The sequence below is a fragment of the Arctopsyche grandis genome, chromosome 10 (genome assembly GCF_051622035.1).
Source record: "Arctopsyche grandis isolate Sample6627 chromosome 10, ASM5162203v2, whole genome shotgun sequence".
NCBI classification, from domain to species: Eukaryota; Metazoa; Arthropoda; class Insecta; order Trichoptera; family Hydropsychidae; genus Arctopsyche; species Arctopsyche grandis.
In genome coordinates this window covers 17,855,636-17,880,684 of record NC_135364.1, presented here as the reverse complement: position 1 = coordinate 17,880,684, position 25,049 = coordinate 17,855,636, and the positions used below count along the sequence as shown (strand labels likewise).

The 25,049-nt window shown below is 34.9% G+C and overlaps 2 protein-coding genes across 2 annotated transcripts in view; both read right to left on the bottom strand.

Annotated features, from left to right (window-relative positions):
- The window catches only part of Dscam3 (Down syndrome cell adhesion molecule 3), a 132,076-nt gene that overhangs the window by 7,335 nt on the left and 99,692 nt on the right, over nucleotides 1-25,049 (bottom strand). The window contains exons 8-14 of the mRNA XM_077439298.1: nucleotides 5,012-5,267; nucleotides 4,786-4,939; nucleotides 4,559-4,710; nucleotides 3,467-3,557; nucleotides 3,202-3,383; nucleotides 2,965-3,110; nucleotides 984-1,119 (exon numbers count right to left, since the gene is read on the bottom strand). Coding sequence (XP_077295424.1) covers nucleotides 984-1,119; nucleotides 2,965-3,110; nucleotides 3,202-3,383; nucleotides 3,467-3,557; nucleotides 4,559-4,710; nucleotides 4,786-4,939; nucleotides 5,012-5,267 — 1,117 coding nt within the window. The remainder of the gene's footprint in view (nucleotides 1-983; nucleotides 1,120-2,964; nucleotides 3,111-3,201; nucleotides 3,384-3,466; nucleotides 3,558-4,558; nucleotides 4,711-4,785; nucleotides 4,940-5,011; nucleotides 5,268-25,049) is intronic.
- On the bottom strand, nucleotides 7,050-13,895 carry LOC143918156 (uncharacterized). The gene is made up of 2 exons (XM_077439882.1): nucleotides 13,179-13,895; nucleotides 7,050-12,797 (listed from the first exon to the last, which is right to left on the bottom strand). Exon 2 carries the CDS (start codon nucleotides 12,485-12,487, stop codon nucleotides 8,312-8,314), a length of 4,176 nt encoding a protein of 1,391 aa, XP_077296008.1. The 5' UTR covers nucleotides 12,488-12,797; nucleotides 13,179-13,895; the 3' UTR covers nucleotides 7,050-8,311.

The window sequence follows — 25,049 nt, the reverse complement described above, 5'->3', positions numbered from 1 at the left end:
TCAAATCTTAGTAATTTTTTTTAGGCAAAGTATGTGTATATGTATATATGGTGATCAACGGCCACATTATGGATATTTGTTTTAATGAATTTTAGATGTATAATGTCACATAATAGTTATATTATATACATGGATATAAAGATTGAATTAAATAAAAAATATAAAATAAAATCAAATTAAGGCAAGTCAAATTATTATTAATTTACATTTGTTAATATTACAATTATAATATTTAATTACAATTTACATTTTATATTAGAATAAAGCTCGTTTGCACTTCTAAATTTTAAATTTTTAAAGAAAAATTGTTAGAACTTGCCTTGGAAAAATCATTTAATTTTGTGTCCATTTTGGTGATCATTTGTTATACATACATATGTGATTTGATCATCGATCGTAATATGAAATATTAGATAGAATATAATATTAACAGTAGCATATTCACCCTTGAAGCGTTATCTAAATCCACTGCAAGCATAGCGTTGAAAACAGAACAAAAAATTTATAACACTTTGTGCTTTGTGCATATAAAAGAGAAAAAATACGTGAGAAATACGTGTGTGAAAATCAATCAATAAATTGTGCAAATAACAATAACAATAAGTAAGTGCAGTTGGTGAATGAAAGTGCGACGGGCTGCAAGTCTTGATGTCCTGCAAGTCCTGCAAAGGAATCGTGCCAAGAGCTACAGCGAGAGTGCTAGACTTAGTCGATTAGGTGCACGGGTGCCTTTTACCATTTTCAATTTGTGCACTTGGTGTTTGTATGATGAGACATGGTTACTTTTGAGGACAGGTGCAACACTTTTACGGGACCATCGTTACGCCGAGAAGAAGTAGTTTGAACGGTTAATTTTGAATTTTGAGCAAATTTGGAGGTTTATAAATGAGGTTTTCTGATATTTTTGTTCAGTTCAGACTTCTTGTTCTCACGTCGTGTCCATGATGCTGTGCTTTTTGGCTGGTGGCGGTGCGACAGTGTACCTTTGACAATCAGCTCTGCAGTAAAGTTAACTTTGGCCGCGCTGTTGCTGGCCACGCATGTATACAGCCCACTGTGACGGGATGACACATCTTTAAAAACTAGATTACTGAAAAATTCAGCACCGCGTTCCTCAACCTGGAAAATTTTACTGAGTGATAGGTTCCACTTTTACAGAGAATTTGATGCCAATTAAAAATATAATTTTTGAAGTAAATCTATACCTACTAAAAATTTTCATATATTTTAATAAAGATTTGATTTCATTAGATTCGTCTATTGACACCGAATAAATTGTGGAGAAATATTTTTGATATCAAAACATTTTTCTTGAATTATTTTAAACAAGAACAAAATGTCTCTACATCAGCGGTTTCCAAACCGTGGTACGCGAAAAAAAAATCAACAATGGCGGAAATTCAGGACTGAATGAATTACATTCATAAAAATAGTAAATAAGTTTTTGAGCTCTTTTTCCTATTATGCTGTAGATTAACATTAGAATAATATAATACTATGATTACTAACCAAATTAAATTAAATTGTAAAAAAAAAAGGTCAGTAGATCAGTAGCTATTAAAATGGATATAAGATGTATTGTGAACATAATTTCGTAATAATAAAAAGCATTTAGAAATCCAAAATCAAAATTCATAAAAATAGAAATATTTTTTATATGATTAATAAACATTATCTTAATTAATCATAGTCGACGTCAATATGTATAGTCGATGATTGAAAATCCGGAAATCGATACCGTTTTCCTCTGAGAGAGCTTTCTCTTCATATATTTTTATAAAAGACAAATATATTTAGAAATAGATTAAATGCAGCTCCAAACTTAAGGATATATCTCGCATCATTTGAATCGAATTTTAAAAAACTACGTTTCTAGAAACAAGCACGAGGATCTCATTGAATTTATTTTGTAAGATTTAATTAAGAAAAGAAAATATATTATATGTTCTTTGTAATTTTGTGTTTTTTTAAAAACCATTTATCAGTAATAGAATTGTGACAAAATAGTAGATAAATATATTAAACTTTGATTGTTTTATAATTGTGACTCCGCAAATAACTTTTTTCCACAAAATTTCAAACAATAAACAGATCCATTGCGTCTACCCTGTCTGCAAATTCCTTACCATGCAAATTTAATATATAATTTTGAAAGAGACTTTGTATGTAAGGTTTAATGTAACTATGTATGTAAGGTTTGTTGGGAACATCGAAAACAAATCAAAGTTTCTATGACGATGATATCAAAAAACAAATGAATGTTTACTATTAGATTGTTTTTCCATCTTTAAGCTGTTTAAATTACAAATACCGAGCGAAGCCGGGTAAAACCACTATACTATATAATTACAATTGCAATACCAAATTTCAAGAAATACAATAATTTTTCTATGGTGGTACAATTTAGCGTAATGTACTACCAAGTGGTACACGAGTCAAAAAAGGTTGGGAGCCGCTGCTCTAAATTATAGATTTTTTAGAACAAAAAATAATTTACATAAATATGTACTAGGCAAATAAATATACATTTATGAGATGGGAGTATTTGGAACACTCAAATTTAAAAAAAGGATATTTATAAGAAACTAATTCAAAATTGGATATAAATTTATATGGAATGAAAAAAATAAACGGAACCCGTATATTTGTATATACATTATCACTATAGTAAATCTTATTTAAATATGGATTATAAAATAAACATACATATAAGTATCATACACATAAATATAAATGAAATTACCAAAGATATTACCTTTCATCGGTAGCTATGTACATATAATTAAATCAACATTACAAATATCATTATAAAAAAGTAGCTGCATGAAATCCATACAAAATTTCATTGAAACATCTAACCCATAGAACATTTAATCATAAAACCAATCAGTGAACACCAATGAAGCACTTTCAACCCTAAACTAAACATTAAAAAAAAAAACAACATCAAAACATAAGACTCACTTGCAGAGAAGCAGGTATTGACAGACCATCTTTATACCATGAAAAGTAAACTGGCATATCACCCGAAGTAACGCTGCAACTCACTTGTGCCCTTCGTCCTTCTTGAAGATTTCCAGAAAAAGAAAATGGTTCGATTTCTGGTGGATCTGTTGAAAACAAACGGTTTGAATGGTCACATTTGAATAACACACGTAAATTGGTTCACAATTGATCTAATTTACATAAAATAATACATACTGTTTACGATGAGTTGTATATCTCTCTTCGCTTGTTGTCCCTCGGCTGCAGTTACGGTGCAAATGTATGCACCAGCATGGCTGCTTTCCACTCTGGATATAATTAAGCTTCCTTCAGGACCACTGTGCGAGTTAACGTTGGCGGGTATTGAATTTCCATTAGAGCGTTCCCATTTTACAGAACTGGAACGATATCGACCATTATAATATGTATATGAACTGGGAATTTCAAAGCGCTCGATTGTTTTAAATCGTTAGTGTTTTACCTGATTGGATAACCGGAGTAAGGACAATAAAGGACGATCTCCCTGCCGGCCACTGCTCTTATGGGACTAATAGAACGGACGTATGGTGGACCTGAAATCGTTTTAACTCAATAATTTCATTCAAATACGGCCATTATGCAGGTATTCAATGAAACTTAGTTGCTAAGTTATAATGTGATATTTTACATTGCTAAAATTTCAATTAATATTTGAATCCGAGAATATTCATATAATGATATTTTTATAAAGATTTTATACTTTTTTTTAATATAATGTAATTTGTTGGAAAAATTGGTATGCAAAAATCTATAGGGAAATGAGGCAAGATATGAATAAAATATTGTATATTTACTAACTCTGTTAGGTTGAAAATATATGTACATAAATAAGATGTAAGCGAAATATTAAGTTGAGGTAAAAAAAATTAAGGATTCAAGTATGTATATAGTTTTATTTCTATCAACTTGTAGCTTTACTTCCATTTACTACTGTAGCATATGCTAAAAGGAGCCACGGCTATAATTGGTTTTCGAGGGTTATCTTCAGGCTTAAGTGCTGTCGGCTAACAATAGAGATCCCCGAATGGACTTAGTGGTCGGTAACGGCATTCGGTCACTTCCAGCTAGAGTTGTCAGAATTGACAGCGCAAAAGCGTGAGACTGACTGCGTATCTGGTACGTGACTCTAACAATAGGCAAACAAACGCGTCGAGGAAGATGTAGTCAGCTACTTGCCCTAGGATAAGCAGGCACTTAGGCCATATGAAGGCATTCTGGACGGAGCACTGGCAGTGCGTGGATCTCCTTAGCCCGGCCGTAAACCAAAGACGCGTGCAGCATGCACGCTGAAAATATTTCAGGATGCATTTTTAAGCCCACATATTTGAATGGTAGCAAGTACACCGGGCAAAACATTTGCTGCGCGGCGTAGTATGAAAAATAAATGCTTCCTGAAGCAATTGCATGCGTCTTTGGTGTGCGGCCCAACCTAATCACCCAATAAATGCTGTGAAGCGACTTTGGCCTTTTATTTGGATCCTCCACCCACCCCTACGCAACACTAACTACCAAACAAAAAATATTCATAAATTACCGTAAATGTTCAATCTCGCAGTGTGAGTCATCTCTCCCAACGAATTAGTGGCTTTACATGAATAAAGTCCACCATCTTCAGAACGAACACTGGACATATTCAGATGACTCACCATGTCACCGTTTTTGGATAAGTACTGACCAATCTGATACCTGCCAATATAAATAAAATTAATATACATTTCACAACCATACGCTTTCATAACCGCAAGTGAAATATTAGCCAACCTCAATCCACGGGACATAGTCATCAACGGTTGACCATCGAGCAACCACTGAAACCGAGGGGGCGGAGCGCCGGAAGCAGAGCATCGCAATGATACTGCAGGACCACTACGGAGAGCCTGCTCTATAAAAGTATACTGCAGCTCTGGTGCCGTGTCTGAAAATTAGCCATGGAATCATTCGACCGAAAGAATTGTTTGATTGCCGAGCATTAAAGGATTCTGTGTACCTCCTAGCCGGAGCTCGGCGCTGGCCTGAGCACTTTCCACTTCGTTTCGCACAAAGCACTGGTACATTCCCGCATCTGTTCGACGGACCGAAGTCAGAACCAGGGATAGAGCACCCTGGACTCGGGCTCTGCCATCACTAGATGCTGAATCGAGACCGTCTCCTACTGGTATGCCGTCATGCAACCATTGAACTGGACCAAGTGGATCTCCGGATACGGTGCAGTTTAGTACTGCAGTTCCGCCTGAGTTCACGATCTGGATCAAAGTTACATAGTTATTAATACAATTAAAATTTTAAAGGTGTGAAGCAATGTGCATATGCTATGTTGTGTTGAAATTTTACAAAGGAAAAGCTCACATAGAGCCTTTTATAGTTTAAATATGATAACAGAATGTATATGTAGATGAACTATGTATTTAAATTATGACTAATATGCGTTCTGTTTTATATAAGAAACACATGAAGATGGTTTTTTTAACAAAAATATACATAATATCTTGTAGGAAATTCTTCTTAAGAAATATTTTTTGCGGACCCCAGTTGAGAAACCCTGAATACGTAGGATTTGAAAACATAATTTTCGGAGAAGAAAATCGAAAACCAAAGATTCTTCCATTTTTTTAATCAAAAACAAAGCCCATAATGACGATTTTCGAACCTTAGTTTAGAAACCTTGCATACGTAAGATTTTGGATACCTAAAAGGCAAAAGGTAAAAAACTAATTAAAAAAAAGTTAGCAGCCCGGTTTAAAAACCCTGCTTAAGATTAAATTTTTGCGGCTTTAGTTAAGACACCCTGCTTGCGTAATATTTCGAGAACCCCAGTGAGAAAATCATAAAGGCACAAAGGTTATCAAATAAATGTATTCGCATTTTATGAAATTATAATGTAGATATGGCCGACAATTTCAATAGAGTAATTATTTTCGAAATAGAATACAAAACTTTTTGAAAAAAAATGATTTTGCACTAAATTGTCCGTGCACTGAATCGTCGTGCGCTGAGTTGTCCGTGCGCCGAAAAATCGGCACTGAGTTGACGGGGTTCCAATTTATAATTTGATACTTTTAATATATGTAATATATATATTAATTATTATATTTAATTTAATTTTACATGGATATATACCGGGAAGGCCTAACAGGTAAACCCCAATGCGCCTTCCTAGAAAATTAAAAACAAACATTGCAGCATTTTTTATGACATAAATCAGTGTATTTCGAGAGGATGAAAAACACGAAATTTACAATTAATTTAATTAATGAATTAATCCATAGAAACATTTATGAACTTAGACTTGTGCATACATTTTTACATATTGTACATTCAGATATTTGTGACAGCGGGTAGCATGGTTTTTGCCAATTTGATGGAGGAACCGAGGGAGGAAACGATCGATGTGGAGTCAGAAATATCATAAGTCTGGCCAGCAGCACTAAAGATTAGCACGGGATCGAACCCACTAACCTCTCAGTGCTAACCAAAAACACAAAAACCAAGCCATACTGCTGGCTAAATTTGATAAATAAAAGATATGTATATATATATTTAAAGTTTGTTTTAAATAATATATTTAGGTATTTAAAGTTTGATAGTTAGTTTTAAAAAAAAATTTGATAGACTCAGATTTGTTAAATATATCATTGTAATAATTTAGTAAATCTATTATATTATTGACAAATAATAAAATTTGAAAATGTTACTTTGTTTTTGTTTCCGTAGTTACTAGTCTCAAGGTAAAAAATGAATGATGGGATATAGAAAAAAAAGGAATTCAATTCGATATATGTACATATTCAGAAGAGAAATATTTCCAAGTTTTCTTTAGTCGGTTATATGTACGTGCATATACATATAAATAATGCAAATATATATGTAAGGAGTAAACGTAATTTGTGACGAATTGTAAATTTCGTCGTCGTTTGATATTTATTTTATAACGACGAAAATTTCACGAATTGATCAAAAATTCGAATAGACTCCCCGTTAAGTGAAAGTTGACTTTGCATAAAAGGAAAATTGTGAAAGCTTCTGGAAAAGACTTCGATAATGGTTTGATGTAGTTTATTGAAATGTAAAATTTGCACGTGGTGGTTCAGCGGAGCGTACGGAACACAAGTTGTCCGTACGCCGTCTGCTCGAACTCTGTCGACCGTCGCGTATTTCCGCTTGGGCCGACACTAATGCCAACTCGTCAATAATGCCAATCGACAATCAGTTAATAAGACTGTTTGCCACACGTCATTACAAAAGTCGGAACATAGTCCCACATAGGAAAACTGTTGAACAATACAGTTATTCTACAGAGTTACAGCATTACTGACGAGTCGTTTACAATAAATCATAGCTCTTAAAATAATTAAATAGAGGGTGAATAATGAAACCTTTGCCTCATCCAGTGTGAGGATAAAATCAATTTATTGGTTCAGTAATATTTCAACTTATAGGTATACCTCTGGTGAATGTTGTTTCTCTTTACATTAAAATTTTTGAAATCTCCTTTGAAGCTGTGAATAAGCATTACAAGATAAGTTTACTTTAAAGAAGAGAGAGTGGACTGTATATGGTTTAAAACTTAAGCATTCCTCATCTTGATGTTAACTTAGACAATACAATGTTGACACTGTTACAGTTGTCAAGACAGATCAGCTATTACCGATCAACTAAACTTGATTAGTGAGTGTAATGCTCCTAAGTTAACTTGATTTCATCAACAAGTAGCACAAACATTGCTAAATTAAAAGTAAATTGGAAAGTCATTCATTCATTCCTACAAGCAGGAAATGAAGGCGAACTATGATTATAGATGTCTCTACGTTAAACATCGAAATGTTCAGTATTATAATATTTACTTATTCTATGATTCACATAAATACTATAAACAGTAAGAGTTAACTTATGTTTTCATAACAAGAAACATAAGACCTGCGGATGACTCCCGGCAGGTCATAATTAAGTAGACATGAAATAATTTAAGATGCTCCATTAAGTGTGGCTTGGAGACTAACATTAACAAATCATGAATCTAATTTTAACTGTCAAATTTGAACAGTTTATTTTAAACTCGGATATAATCCTTCCGAGTGATGACATGAGACAAGTCTTATATTATAAAGACAAAATGATTAGATTAAATTCGGAGATATATACTGCCGAATGTTAAAATGAAAATAGCTTAAATTATACACACAACACAATTAAAGTGAATTACGGAGTACTACTATTAACATTGAATGATTTAAACTCATGATTACATCTAATAAGTAATATGAGTTGGGGGTAGTGTCTTCGGGTTAAACTAAGCTACCGAAGTTGACGGAATTGAAGCTGCTGTTTCTCCTCCCTCTTGCTGATCTTCCTTCCTGTCAAGTGGTCCTTGTGGTAGAATCGGCAATGGCGCCACTAGATGACTGGACCGACGAAACTCTCCGCTGGCAGTAAAGACGTCGACGACTCGAACTCTGCCATCTGGTCCGGGATACAATTTAGTGACTCGACCCAAGACCCATCGGGTTGGCAGCATGTGTTCCTCCTTTAACAGGACCATTTGACCCACACTCAGATTGTTGCTCGAGTCCTTCTTCCATTTGTGTCGTAACTGCAAAGAATGTAAATATTCCGCCGACCAACGTTTCCAAAATGCTGCTGTGGTCAATTGTATCTGAAGCAGATTGGCATGGACATTAGTGTTATATTTAACCTCCATTGGAAGAGCGAGTAAGGATCTGCCAATTAAGAAATGTCCAGGTGTGAGGGGTAAAAGGTCTAGTGGATCCGAAGACAAGGGACTAAGAGGACGGGAATTCATGCAAGCTTCTATTTGAGTCAATACCGTACAAAATGATTCGAAATTTAAGGTGGTGGCCTTTAACACCTTGTTTAAATGAATCTTCATGGATTTAACCGCTGCTTCCCACAGCCCTCCCATGTGAGGCGCCCTTGGCGGGTTAAACTTCCAACGAATCCCTTCGGAGGCTACATACCGTAGTAGCTTCTCCTCATGAGGACGTTCGTAAATTAATTTTACTAAATTAACGAGTTCACGACTTGCACCGACAAAATTAGTAGCATTGTCGGAATATATCGTATTGGGCCTGCCACGTCTGGCTACGAATCTTCTTAAACAATTTAAGAAATTTGAACTCGTTAAGTCTCCGACAAGTTCCAAGTGAACTGCCTTACTGGAAAAACACACAAAGACACAAACGTAACCCTTAATTATCTTAGAATTCTTATTGCAACCACTCTTCACAGGAAAAGGTCCTGCGAAATCTATCCCCACATGACTGAAAGGAAAATTCGCAGTGGTACGTTCAAGCGGGAGTAATCCCATTAATCTATTGTGTGACAGTGGTTTATTTCTGAAACAAATGACACATGAACGCACCACTCCTTTGACAGTATTATGTCCGGCCAATGGCCAATAGGTCTGCCGCAATAACGACAGTAAGGCTTGAGTACCCAAGTGAATATATTTCAAGTGCGCATCTCGGACAATCATGTGTGTAAGTTTATGCTTATTTGACAAGATAATGGGTGACGTTGATAGAGTTGTTCCCAGAGGAAGTCTACTTCCAACACAAATTAAATTCTCGTGGAATAGAGGGGACAATTTAGCTAATTTACTGCTACTGGGAATTGGATGTCCCTTGCTCAGCAAACGATATTCCAATGGAAATGATTCCATTTGCGATAACCTTATCAAATTATTTAAAGCATCTTTTAATTCTAAAGCGGACGGTTCGTTATTTTCTTTAACGTTTAATTGTTTATTCCTTAGTGGCCGACGAACATATGATAAAACTCGAAGGAGTCTTGGAAGATGAGAATGTTTATCTATCCAATTATTTTCCCTCACAAGGGTAGCGTTAGTGACTACCCTTCTCTCTGGAAGATCTATTGTGATCTCAGGAGGTCTTCGAGGCCATCGTGATTCGTCTAATTTCAACCAACTAGGGCCGTCCCACCATAACGAATTATGATTTAATTGTACATTTTTGTTTTTCTCTGCTATTTGAATCTGTCGGTACATCTGCTTAATATCCGCAGTAATCACGTATTTATGGAGTCGAAAGTTGAGTAGTAAACTTAACAAATCTGATTGGACACTAGGTCCCACCATCAAAATATTATTTAGTGAGATATTAGACGTTGTCTTTGCGGACGCATCAAAAACTACACGATATTTAGTGGTAAGGCTAGACTCCTTAACCACGACGTGATGAGGTAAATAACAATGAACCTCATGTGCCTCCGGAGGTTCACACTCTGACATATGTCCTAAATTTATGTACTCTTCTAAAACTTTATTGTATTCCATTTTTAAATTATTATTGGCTAAAAAACGTCTTTCCAAAGTTTTGTGTCTTTTCTCCGCAATGTGCAATGAACTTCCTAATACTACCGGGGAATTTTTATATGGTAAAGCTACACAAAATCTACCGTTTTTATCTCGTGATGTGTGTGCTTGGAAATGTTCCTCACATCTTTTCTCCTCAAGAGATTGATGTTTTACCATAGGAACCTGGTCGATCATCCAAAAGTTTTGAATGTGACTGTCTAATTGACTTAAGCCTATGTGGCTCTTCCCTGGAGCATTATTTACTTCGGGATATGGACCAACTATTGTCCATCCGAATTCGGTATCCTTTAAGATAGGCATACCTTTTCCTAACTGGATGGTTCCTGCTTTCATAGCATGAACGCAAATCTCGGCGCCGAGCAATAAATCGATTGGCGTCGGTTTATTCCAAAGGGGATCTGATAACTTGATTCCCGCTGGTATTGAAATTAACTGTTGATCCAGTTTCACAGTTGGAATTTCGCCAGTAATTTCTGGTAATACCAAACACAACACTTTGGTTGAGTAATTAGTGGTTGAAGACCTTATGGTCACCTTGGTGATGTGACGAATGCTACTTTCTTGATTAGCGATACCTACAATTTTTTGAGAGATTTTCTCTAATTTGAAGTTATTCTTCTTAGCGAAAGATGTGGTAACATAGTTGACTTGTGAGCCGGAATCTAATAATGTGCGACCCTTAACGACCGTTCCATTGGACGTTATAATGTCTACTTGTACCGTCGGTAAAATTATCTCCCTTTGAGAGAAATGAGTAGAATGAGCATTAATTGACTTCCTTCCCGTATTATTGGAACTAAATGTATCGTCCTGATGCAACAAAGTGTGATGGTTTTGTTTGCACCTTAAGCAATTATAGTTAGACTTGCAATTTGTTATCTTATGCGATGAATTTAAACATTTAAAACACATGTTATTAGATTTAACGAATTCATTTCTTTCCATACTGGATTTTGCTTTGAATTTATCACATTTGCCTATGAAATGATTATTTCGACAGAATGCGCATGCGTTTACCTTACTTGATGGGTTTTTGTTCGCGACATGAGTTCTCATGATTCTTTGACGACTATGAGGGAATTCCTTCACCGTAGTTACAGATGCAGTAGATTGTAATACATTACATCTATTCTGCAAGAATGTCTCTAAACTTTCATATGGTGGCATTTCTCTGCTAACCAGCGATATTTCCCAGTCTCTTACTATATTAAAAGGTAATTTCCTTAGAACTAAACATGTTACCCATGGATCTAAAATTTCTCTCGCGTAACCCAACGATTCAATGTTTTTAATACACACTGTTACCTGATTCAATAGATTTCTCAATTCGATATGTGATTCTCTTGTGATTAATTTTAAGTCACAAAGTGAATTAATCCTAGTTTTGAGATTAAGTCTTGGTAAATTATATTGCTTGTCTAAAATACTCCAAGCTATTTCGTAATTGTCTGAGCTAATATCTAAACCTGATACAGCTGCCAAAGCGGGACCGATTAAGGATTGATGCAAATATTGCAATTTCGTGACATTCGAATATTCCGTTTTGTTTCCTATTATATTCTTAAAAGCTTGTTGAAACGATTGCCATTCAGATGGATCTCCCTGAAATGTGGGAATGGTTAACGTCGGTAACTTATCTCTAGCAAATTTAATTGTTGCTTGCTCTACCTTTAGTTTACTATCTTGAAAGGATTGGCAATCTAATGCTGCTTTAAGATTTTTAACTGTTATTGTAATTGCATCGTACTCTTCGTCTATTTTGGCCGCTTTCGATATGTCTGTAAGGTTATCTAAATACTCGTAATGGAGTTTTCGGACATAATCGTATGCTTCTTTAATGGTTTGATACTGTCCTTCATCTAATTCGGAGGATTTATCTATTTTTCCTTTTAGTCTTTGTACCGCGCCTGAATACCTTAATTCTATTGACGTCATTATAACTTCTACTTTATTTTCCTTCGCTAATATTTCTATCGATTGAGTCTGACTTCGAGTCTGATGTATTCTAGAGCTTGACCTGTCTCTAATAGGTTCTACGTCCCTAGTTGGATTTCGACCTTTATGCGACTTGGAAGTCGAAGCTTCTATTTCCTCGTTTTCAGCACTTGACATTTGTTTCAGAAAGTTGCACTATTTCGTCTCATAAATACAGTTATTCTCTACTATAGCTGTCAATTGAACTATTCGTAGAGATAAGGTAATAATATTCAATGATTAACCGTGAATCTTAATATTCTACTTTAACTATTATCACCAGAATCTATCCAACATATTTTGGAAGAAATAACAACCCTAAATTGGTGGGTGCTTGATTTAAACCACTTTGGGGCTACAAGTCTTGTGATTTATTTTAAATCACCACTGTTTCATCACACATTATGAAACAAAGAGATCTACCGATGTATGAATATGCCGGTATGTACTTGATTTAATCCACTTTGGGGCTACAAGTGTAATTCCACATTTATCGTGGAAGGGGGGGGGGGGGAGGGTGTTTCTACACACATTAAGAAACAAAGATCTACCGATATGAATATACCGGTATGTACTTGGTTTAAGCCACTTTGGGGCTACAAGTATAATTCCACATTTATCGTGGAAGGGGGGGGGGGGAGGGTGTTTCTACACACATTAAGAAACAAAGATCTACCGATATGAATATACCGGTATGTACTTGGTTTAAGCCACTTTGGGGCTACAAGTATAATTCCACATTTATTGTGGAGGGGGGAGGGGGGAGAAAGTTTCTACACACATTAAGAAACAAAGAGATCTGCCGGTATATGAATATACCGGTATGTACTTGGTTTAAGCCACTTTGGGGCTACAAGTATAATTCCCCACGTGCTTTGCTAATTTTACACTACATCTGATTTTACACTTTTAATACGAAATTCGATGCGACCGATGAAACATTCCTTCGTAGCGCGATATTATTTTATACAATCGCGTTAATTAATTGTTATACTTTAAAACATATTTTAAAAACTGACCTACCCACATGATTGCCTTTTGAACAGATTGCCTGAGATTGAATACATTCACTTACTTGAATATCCTTTACGATGTTTATGTGATCGTTCCGATAATTTTGGATTACCTCTGTGTCCCATGCGTCTTTGTAGGTTATGTTTTTATTTATATATTTTCTGCGTCAATCACGCGGTCATGTACCTCTGTACATCAATCAATATATTGCTGAAATAGAAGCAAACATGTTATTAGTATTGGAAAGGTATGGATAGTAACAAAGGAACGATACCGATTTCTTAATTGACATCCATTTTTTCTCGACCACGTTTTTTCCTATTGGTTTGTCCGTTTGGTGTTGTGGCCTAGGTTACTGGTGTCCGGTTCGAAGTGACCATCATGGAAAAGACTTCGATAATGGTTTGATGTAGTTTATTGAAATGTAAAATTTGCACGTGGTGGTTCAGCGGAGCGTACGGAACACAAGTTGTCCGTACGCCGTCTGCTCGAACTCTGTCGACCGTCGCGTATTTCCGCTTGGGCCGACACTAATGCCAACTCGTCAATAATGCCAATCGACAATCAGTTAATAAGACTGTTTGCCACACGTCATTACAAAAGTCGGAACAGCTTCCTTCTCGCTCCGAGGAGGAAAATAAATTTTATGAATTCGGTCCCGCAAAAAGCCACTCCATCGCGTCGGTGTCAATTACGCCATTACGCGTCTTAGATTGATCATGTCGTTATGCCGCCACCATGGATATTATTATTATTATTATTCAGGGGGTAATAAGAGGAAGGAGATGGAGGAAAAACGAAAAGAGGAAGGTTTACTTTTCGATACATAAACTCAGGCTCGTTTCCTATGGGAAATTATTCTCGAGTTTGGGGATGTAAATGGTAAAGCTGACAAGTTCAAGGCGACTTGTTATTATCAAATACATTTCGAGAGTTCATTGCTACAGACTACATACATATGTATGTACATATGTATATAAAAAGCCAGCAGTATCAGTGGTTGGGCCGAGAGATTACTGGGTTGGATCCCGTGCTAATCTTTAATAATGCTGGTTAGACTTGGATATTTGTCACTCCAAGTCACGATCCTTTCTTATCAAAGTTTGCCAATTTATTTTATTTTCATTGTTGGAACGATTCCTCAAATTGGCAAAAATCACCCTACCCGCTATCACAAATATCTGAATTTGATTTATGTACAATATGCAACAATTTATGTACAAATCTAAATCCATAGATGTCTCTATGGATTAATTAATTAATTAATTAATTGTTAATTTTGTGTTCTTTAGCCTCTTGAAATACAGTGATTTATGTAATAATGCTGCAATGTTTGTAGTTAATTGTCTAGAGAGGCGCATTGGGGTCTACCTGTCAACCTTTCTGGTATATATCTATGTAAAAAATAAAAAATACATATGAATATGAACTCAATATGATTGAAAAAATCACCTATATTAAATAGGAATGTTGATTTATGAAATCATAGATTTGAGGTGGTTTTGCGATTCTTGTCCAGGTGTATCATCAGATGAACAAAATCTCGCATTAAGCGGATCGATAGCTGGTGAATCGGCGTCGAAAGGTGTTTTGTTCCCGGTGACAAATTGCAACGACCCGGTTCGCCGGAACCATTCCGGTCAGCTCGAACCCACCCTCGGTCGATCGCAACATAAATATCCGATAGTAGGTCGGGGTTCACATGCTTTCGACCTCACAACCCCCTGTCCTCCTCATACCCTCCCACAAGCAGGTGGACCAAAATCAATTAAGCTCCACGTTGATTAAGGGCTTTTTTTCGCAGAGTTTTTGATTGCGACCTCTCGCTTCTCGCCCTGGTCACTGGACGAGTGTGCAATTCCGACCATTTGACCCGTTCCTCGTTGACTTTACTAGGTAATCTAATCTTCCAAATTGCAGACTTTCCATCTCCTCTCCCAACACCTCTTACTTATTGGCTTTCTGATGCAATTCGACCTATTTTTGCGTCTATTTCCATATACACTTTTATCTACGGTGCTGTAATATTCAAATGAACTTATAGATATATCTATATATGTATATGAAATTGAATGTCTGTTTGTCTATTTTTCTGTCTGTCTGTCTGTCTCGTATAGCCTCCTAAACTAGCGCCGTGTTGGAACTCTACTAACGTGGTTGGAGCTCTACGCAATACATATTTATGTAAAACTACATATCATCGTTTTGTTGACGTATGTATTCATTATACAATTCATTTATAAGGTCTTTTTTAGAGTTTTCGATAAACAATTTGTGAAAGAAATTTCATATATTAGGACTGTTCATATGTTTATTTAAGAATACTTGGGAAGGGTGGCAAAGCCGGTGAACCCAAGGAGTTTAATAATATTATACATACAGTAGTACAGAAATACAAATATATTCGGATATATAAATCAAAAACAAAGAAAACCACAAAGAAAATATCAACAAATCAAAATAGACGAAAAAAAATAAACAAGAGAAAATACAATACATAAAAAATTTAAAAAAGGAAGAACTACAAAAACTCATTTATTTAAAGGAAATCATCAAGTTTTTTTCAAAAGCTTAAGTTACTGTAAGTTACCAATTCATTTGATGAACTTTTCCATATTTTAAGCACTCTACTTGAAAATAATAAGGATTCTCTTATTATTTTGAAATAAATATATTTTTGCAAGCTGAGAGTATGACCTTTCAAATGAGTGTTATTGTTTAAAGTATAGAGGTTTATCATAGAGCAATTGTAATGATTATTTATTATTTAATACACTTTTATTAGATCACCTCTCATTCTTCTCGTCTCGAAAGTATAAAGATCATTATTTTCAATCTCATATCATATGAAAGTGATTTAAGTTCGCAAGGTATTTTTCCCCTTGGAACCTTTCAAAACGTACAACGTCTTTTTTAAAATATGGGCTCCACGGAATAAGCAAATTCAAGTTTTGTTCTAATATGGGTTATATCATTTTTAGTAATAGAATTTATATGAGTTGAAAATTTTAAATCAAAAGTGGCAATAACTTTAACATCAGACTGAGCTTCAACTGGCGTAACCAAATTTGTATCTAAGTTATAAGTTATAATAATAAATTTTAAATTATTGGATGCTAGATGAAGAATGGTACATTTTTTTAAATTAAAAGTCAGTCACAACTGTTTGACCAATGATAAAATCAAAATCGTTTTGTAAAATGTTAGAACCGATATCAGTAGAAGGATCAAAAAGCTTATGTCGTCATTTATGATTTATGATTCAATATTTTTATATGATACATTCTTACTATAAAAAGTATAATTTTCAGGTTAGAGCAAATAAAATAAAAGTATTAAAATTTAAGGTAAAAATATTATATGGAGACAATTTTTGATATCTATCATTTTCTGCAAACTTCCAATTAGTTTATTTATTCAACAAATACATACGTACATACATATTAATGTTTAGTTATATAGTTAAATGCATATCATAATCTCCATCTACAGCCACTCACCATTCACTACTGGATGAAAGTCTCTCAAACAAGCTCTCAATTATTATCTCTTTTGCGCAAATCTAAATACATTATCTCGGGTACCATTCTAGCACTTCTTTTGTCCACATTTTGTCCATTATTCTGGCTACGTGACCAATCCACTGCCATTTCAATATCTTCACTCTATCTACTATATACACTACCGTATTAATATTTCTTGTCATATATTTTTGAGTGTGTTGGACTTTGCGTAGCATCTTGGCGTTCAATGTCCAAGTTTCACATCCATACGCCATCATTGTCAATACACATGATAGAAGATATTTTTCTTCAGGCTTAATAGTTACGTACAATAGATGGAAAATCGTAAAATATTTTAATTTAAAATTCGGAATTGAAGTAATACAGGTATTATATGTATTAGGTGGGCTGAAAATTTCGTAGGCTGACACATAGATAGCGCTACTAGTATTAAATCCATATGATTTTTAGTTAGCCCTAACCTTAAAAAGACACGTGTATAAATTTGACAGCTGTCGTACTATTAGTTTGTGAGTTATAGCATTTTGAGTGAAGGAACTTTTATTAGTTTGAAAAAATGGATAAAAAGGAATTTCGTGTGTAAATAAAGCATTGTTTTTCGGCGAAAAAAAATACTATTGAAGCCAAGGTTTGGCTTGATAAACATTATTCGGACCTTGCACCAGGAAAATCAACCGTTGAGAAGTGGTTTGCTAAGAGAACCGAGGACGATGCACGCAGTGGACGCCCCAAAGAGGCTGTTACCGACGAAAACATCAAAAATGTCCATAAAATAATTTTGGATAACCGTAAAGTGAAATTGATTGAGATAGCTGAGACCCTAAAGATATCAAAGGAACGCGTTGGACGTATCGTGGATGAATATTTGGGTATGCGAAAGCTCTGTTCAAAGTGGGTGCCGTGCGAGCTCACAATCGACCAAAAACAACAACGAATTGATGATTCTGAGCAGTGTTTGGAGCTGTTCAATTGTAATAAACCCGAATTTTTGCGTCGATATGTGACAATGGATGAAACATGGCTCCATCATTTCACACCGGAGTCCAATCGACAGTCAGCCGAGTGATGAAGTGACTCCAAAGCGTGGAAAGACGCAAAAGTCGGCTGGCAAGGTTATGGCATCAGTATTTTGGGATGCGCATGGTATAATATTCATCGACTATCTTAAAAAGGGAAAAACCATAAACAGCGACTATTACGTAGCGTTATTGGAGCGTTTGAAGGACGAAATCGCGGAAAAACGGCCCCATTTCACAAATCAATGAAAACGATGGCAAAATTGCATGAATTGGGCTTCGAATTGCTTCTGCATCCACCGTATTCTCCAGATCTGGCCCCCAGCGACTTTTTCCTGTTCTCAGACCTCAAGAGGATGCTCGCTGGACAGAAATTTTGCGCCGATGAAGAGGTAATCGCCGAAACTGAAGCCTATTTTGAGGCTAAAGACAAATCGTACTATAAAAATGGTATCGAAAAATTGTATGACCGCTATAATCGTTGTATCGCCCTCGAAGGCAACTATATTGAATAATAAAATCAAATTCTAACAAAAAAAAGATTTTTTCTATGCTAGCCTACGAACTTTTCTGCCCAACTGTTATGTGCGTTTCTATGTTGAATATCCTAATTATATTCCAGGTATATACAACATTTCTCCTATTTTTTGTTGCTAAATTGACTTCGAAATTTCCGAGCGACGCATTATGTACCTTTCGTCGAATTTGAATTAGAGTTAAGCGCTCGGGTGATTTTCTGTAAGAAATTCTCTCAAGTATCGAAAGCAAAGTACGTAAGGAAGTAAGTATAAAATATTGAATTCATCTATACTTATGTAAAAAGCATTTTACCGTTTGAACGGTTCGAATCAATTCAACGTATAATTCGGAAATGTATTTGAAGCATAATGTCAACAATAAACCAAATCGTTTAGTCATCCATTGCGTTTTAATGAGAAGCGGGTCAAGAACAATTTCTACATGGAAAATCTAAATATATGAAATATCAAATTGGCTTGGTATGGAATGATTTATTTGAATGGTATGCATCCATAAATTAGATTTGCTCGTTCGATCTATCGGCATCGTATCGCTTCCGTTTTGTTTACAGCCACTTTTCAGCAATGTTAACTCGCCGGATGGACGGATGGTACCCCATACCGGAAGTGAAGTTTGCGTATAAATTTGTCCGTCTGTAACCGGATGAAATATGAGCGGCCGCTGCGAATTTATCTCGCACTCTCACAGTCCTGTCAAAGTGTCACAAGTTCTCAACTTTCGCCGCTCCCCCCTTCCCCATTACCATTATTATTATCGTCGGTTATTATTATCACCGGCGGGAAAAGCGGACGATTTGGAGAGGGTGGGGTGGAGGGGTGTGAGTTTTTCCTCTGGGAAAACTTCTGACGCCGGCTCTGAAACGTTGCACGAACATTATTATACGCAATATTGAACCAAGCCTGAATTTTCACATGTTATGAAATAAATAATAAACAATGCAAATTTTTATATGTATGCACATACATACATATTATATGTACATATGTGTAGCTATAATATTTTATCATAACGTGTGATATAAAAGTGGAAGAAGTCATTTCGGTGAAAAAATTTATGAGAAGTATGACAAGGGAAGTGGATATACTTAGTGGAGAGAATGAAGAGATTGAAATAGCAATGGGCAGGTCACGTAACTTGAAAGATAGCGTATTGGCTGTAGATAATGATGATAATATGTATAGTGTCCTTTTGCATATTCTCAAACAATTACTTGGTGAAATTTATTATACATAAATATTTTTTTTCTATAACCTTCTATTAGCAAATATGCAATTTTTATATATCTGATTGATGGAATAATATAAAAAAAGTGATATATGTGTATGTAGAATAAATTAAATAAAAAAAATGACTCCATTATAATAACCGGAACATTTTTTCATAAGAGTAATTAAATATTGCTATTATATATGATCTTAATTGAATAAAACTGTGCAATTTTTGAAAAGTTCTATTCCATTAGAACGATCTAATTATATTTCCATACGACACAAATGTAAAAGCTGTGTATATATAGGTATTTTAAAAATTAAATTAGGACGTTGAAATCCATTTACGTAAATTTTTTAAATCGTACGTTTTAATGTTACCCATTTTTACACTTTTGCTTTGTTTATATTTTTCCACAAATAAATGACCTTTGGATCAGATTGGAGCGATATACTCATGAATAAATGTATTGGATCATTGCATAAGTTCATACCCGAATTTAAACCATTTTTAACGGTAAATGGCCATGAACTTATGCAATCAAACATATTTGCAAAATTTAAATATACATTTTATTTCCATCACATAAATGACCATCCAGTTCAGTTACATACCTATGTATATTTAACTTGTGATAAAAAAACTCATGATTATATTTTTTCCAACCAATCCAAATGCATTGTTGCATAATCAATGATGTATCTATACATAGTCGGAAATACATAACTCTGACACATCACACTGGAAAGTCATTCCATAGTTTTCCCAGATCGCATTATCGATCTGGATTATTCGATCGGCAGGAATACGGGAATAGTGGCGGGAATACGTTCGCCCTCAGGGATCGCCAACAATTTACGACCGGGCAGTCAAACTCATACAAAAATCGCGCAAATCCGAACGGCTCCCGCAAGTATAAATATAACGGGGTAAGGGTTATTTATGTACGCGCCGCGAACTAACTCCTGTCGAACGAAAGGCAAAAATCACCTAAATCCATATCTATACATTCGGCAAAAGGAAACGAAAAAAAAATAAGAAAAAGTGAACCGGAACAAGCGCTATTCGATTTATTCGCGCGATAGGTCCGACGACAGGAGACGATTCAAATCCCACTTCAATTTATTGGAGCGGGATTTGAATCTGGAAACCGCGGGCAAATTGTGTGTCACGTTCGTCGTTATTGTTATTCAAATTTCCTCACTGTTATTAATGTGGTGAAAGAAATACGCAAGTAGCCCTGTATATACGTACATATTTTATAGACGTGCTTGCAGATTTTCCATTTGTAAATCTATTATTTATGTACGAATATATACGTATAATATATTTGTTGTGCTATTTTCGTCGAGGTTGAATCTCAAATCTAATATATTTTTCAGGAACTTTGGAAATCGAAGTGTGGGGCGGCACGTTTTGAATTTTCATCCAGGTCACCGCAAAAGTTCCTTTAAATATTCGCTAGGGGATATTTATTTAGACCTTAAAGACTTGACGTTATCTATATTAGTTATTTTTACCTTTCATATAATATATTTATATTAAATTAGTTAGAAAATGTATTAAAAATGTAGAAATCGTACCAATGCGAGTGATATATTTTAATTTACGGATGGAAAAAATAATCAAATTTAAGAAATAATTATAAAAGTGTCAAAAACATTTAATTTATTTATGCTTTGAGAAAGAAGACATAGCAGATGGACCTAATTTTTATATTTTTCCTATGATGGCATATTCGGTTGCCTTGTAATTAAACTTGTACATACATACATATATACATTTATAGGTTATAATTTTTTTTTTAAATCATATTCAAATATTAGTGAAATAGTTAGTGGGTAGGACAGTATTTTCCAATTTGACGAAGAACCATTTCAACAGTGAAATCAGATAAATTCTGACGAAAAACAGATGAAAATCTCTTTATTTATTTATTTATACTCGGAAAAGGTGGCATAGCCATTTTAATATTTTATATAAGATGCTATTATCGGGTTGCCCCTGAGTGACATATTTGTTATTAAACTTGTAAATATTATATATAAATTTTGAAATTGTCCGTGACATGGTGGGTAGGATGATTTTAAGCAGTTCGATAAGGAAAGGTTTCAACAATGAAAGCAGATAAATTGGCAAATTCTGATAGGCAACGATCGACTTGGAGTTGCAAATATACAAGTTTGACAAGCAGCACTTCAGATAATAATAATAAATTAAAATATATGAATTGCCAATTCTATACATTGACAAAATAAACTGTTGTTTGGGATTATGAAAAAGAAATGATTTTCAGTTAACCTGAATGATCAAACCCAATAATTATGACAATTGAAAAACAAATGATTCAAGATGTTTTCTAATTAGAAACTAAGTCTTTGGATTTCAGATTAAATCATTAAATCAAAATTGAATCAATTTATAAAACAAATTACTTCATCCCAACCGTTGGACCAAAGGTATCGCTTTGGAGCAACCTGTAATGGTACCTGGTAACAATATATTTATAAAGTAAAAATATAAATAGTACCTACTCTCATATTGAACGAAAGCATCAAACCGAAAAGCAGCTACCAAAATAAACCCATCAGAAATATTCCAATTTAGGAATATCGTCAGTCTTGAATAGCAATCGATTAGTACTGCATTTAAACGAGAACGTACAATACATACGTACATACATAGAGAAAACGTTCGTTATGAACGTGAAACGTTAATTTCACGTTGCAACTTCATATTGCGGTCACGGCCCGGTACGCGCATTCCACTAACTTTGTTATACGGGACGCAAAATTTGCTGACATTTCGCCGGGGCTCTGAATCGCGAACTGCATTAATGACAATGGCGACCCAGAGCTCGGAACCCGGAACCTGGAGCCTGGACCTGGACAAAGCCCGCTCGAATCGACAATTGGTACCGTGCCCGATGACGCATGGCCGATCCAAGCTAATGTGCGGTGAATGTGCACCACGACCCACATTTTAACAGTTGCTAACGTATTTAATTCATTATAGTATGTATATTTTACCAACAAAAAATCTATATTTACTTGTTATTTCGTAATACAGTGGTTTTGAATGGTCGAGTGGTTTTGAATGGACACCAAACATACATATGTATTATACAGCCAGTAGTATAGCTCGGTGGTTGATTTAATGCTAACCACCGAGAAGTTGCTGGCTTAAGCTTCCAGCGGGCGCGTTGTCGTAAAATTTACGACAAATGCGTTTTATCGCATCTCCTACTTTTACCACTTAGTGATTAGCATCGAGCTTCGAGCTATTCGAAGGTCAGTGTTTCCCGAAACTGCAGGCGAATCGGTTGGGCTTAGAAGTTTTTGTGAGTCATCGATATTTGGGAATTTCCGTTGAGCGTTCTGTTGAGTCCTTTACATGCAAAAAGCATTTTGCAGTTGAGGTGGTTTGTAATAATTTTAAGGATGAAAATATTAATTCTGACTAATTGGTAATATTGATTCTGATTAATAATTCTGACTAATGATCGATAAAATATTTTGTTTTGAAATGTTAGCATATGTATTTAGAGTGTTGTTTTGGTTTTTTGTTTAGAAAGTAAAATATATATTTTTTAAAGTATTGTCATTTATCATTTTTCATAACCTTACAAGATTTCCTTAACATTTACATAAATAAATCACCATTTACATAAATAAAACAACATTTACATGGAGAAAACTTGATGACGTAAAATTTACGACATGCGCCCGCTCAAAGGAAATAACTCCGCGCGCCCGCTGGAAGATTAAGCCATGGGTTGACCTCGATTGAGGAGTATTTCTGCAGTGCTACTGATCAGAATGGGATTATATTTGGGATTTTTTTTGTAAATGTTACAGTTCGTGTTCACTCCGTTTTGTTAATGAACGTACTGGTTAGTTTAAGTGCTAACAGTCAAAAGCTATCTTCAAATAGAATCATCAGGTGTCACATTAAACTTTCAGCTGTCAAAACTTTTGAGCTGTCAATACTTTTGAATTGTTAAAATGCCAAGTATTTCAAAGGTAAATTCTATGGAAACATCATTACAACGTTTCGTTGCGTTATAATTCGTAAATTGCGCTAGCTTTTCATAGGGTAAACATACATACATACATACATACATAGAGGATGGCCCAAATTATTGGATATACCTATAATAATGCCCAATAATTTGTCTATGAATAAACTAGTTCCTTGGTCAATTTTTTCTTTTGTGTACACTATAACTGGTCAAATGCTAGTATGAACGAACGAAATGTACACTTGTACTGTAACATATGTACATACATATGCATATGTTTATAAACTTTGGCTACATATTTAACTTAAATATTACGCGTAAAAGTTCAAATTTGATTTCGGAATTTCATCCACTGGTTAGTATACACTTGTCATACAATTCCATTAATATTTATGAGTTTGAACATACAGATCTCTAATACATTTCCAATTTTGATTTTCAATGTGTTGACTTTCTATTATAATAATTTTATTGTTTGTTTAATGTTATCTGATATGTATGTATGTTAGTTCTCAATGACTGAAAGTTTGTATGAACGTATGTACATATCTATTCATATGTGTAAGTTCTGCTCCCTGGTGCTATCTTTATTATCTTATTATACATTCGTACTCGGTTATTACGGAACTCAAGGGAACCGACAACATTTTCTCTTAATAGCTACTCGTAATATCAGCAGTAAGTCTAGTAAGTCTATTCTCTAAAATGTTCTTATAAATCAGTACATACACGTAATTGGCGATTATATGCTTGTTTAAACACCAACACACTTGATACTAAACATAATTAGACTTTCGATAGTAGATACGTTTCTTACGAGAAAGATTGATTGTAAAAGAGCTTACGTATGGTAAAAATGTATCAGAAAATTTATTGGCAGATAAGTGTGCACCAACTTGTCTATCGTAGCAGTTTTTCAAAATACCAGCAACTTGCCTGCCAACAAGAGATTTTTTCACTTCATAATACGAGTAAATCGATGGTCTATCTTTCCAATACAACCAAGGTTCTCATTTTGTTCCCAACATAGTTTTGGATGAACGAAATCTTGAAACTGTGTGAGAATTCAAGTACTTGGAACACCTGCTTTCGGAGAATCTCTCCGATGACCATGACATCGAAAGACAACGAAGAGCGCAATGTGTAAAAGTATACTTGCAAGACGGTTTTATCACTCCAGTATAGAAGTGAAGGGACAATTATTTCTGTATTTCTGTACTAGTATTTGGATATAATGGACACAATTAAGAGGATAAAGGTAAAATACAACAACTGCTATCGTGCTCTCTTCACGATACTGAGGGGTTGCTGTACTTTGACCCATTCTCAGGATGAGAGCGGCTTCCCTACGCTATCGTATATTATATTCTTGCTGC

What these genes read in the sequence shown, in the direction of transcription:
- LOC143918156 (XM_077439882.1), bottom strand. Translation starts at nt 12,487, where the DNA reads ATGTCAAGTGCTGAAAACGAGGAAATAGAAGCTTCGACTTCCAAGTCG.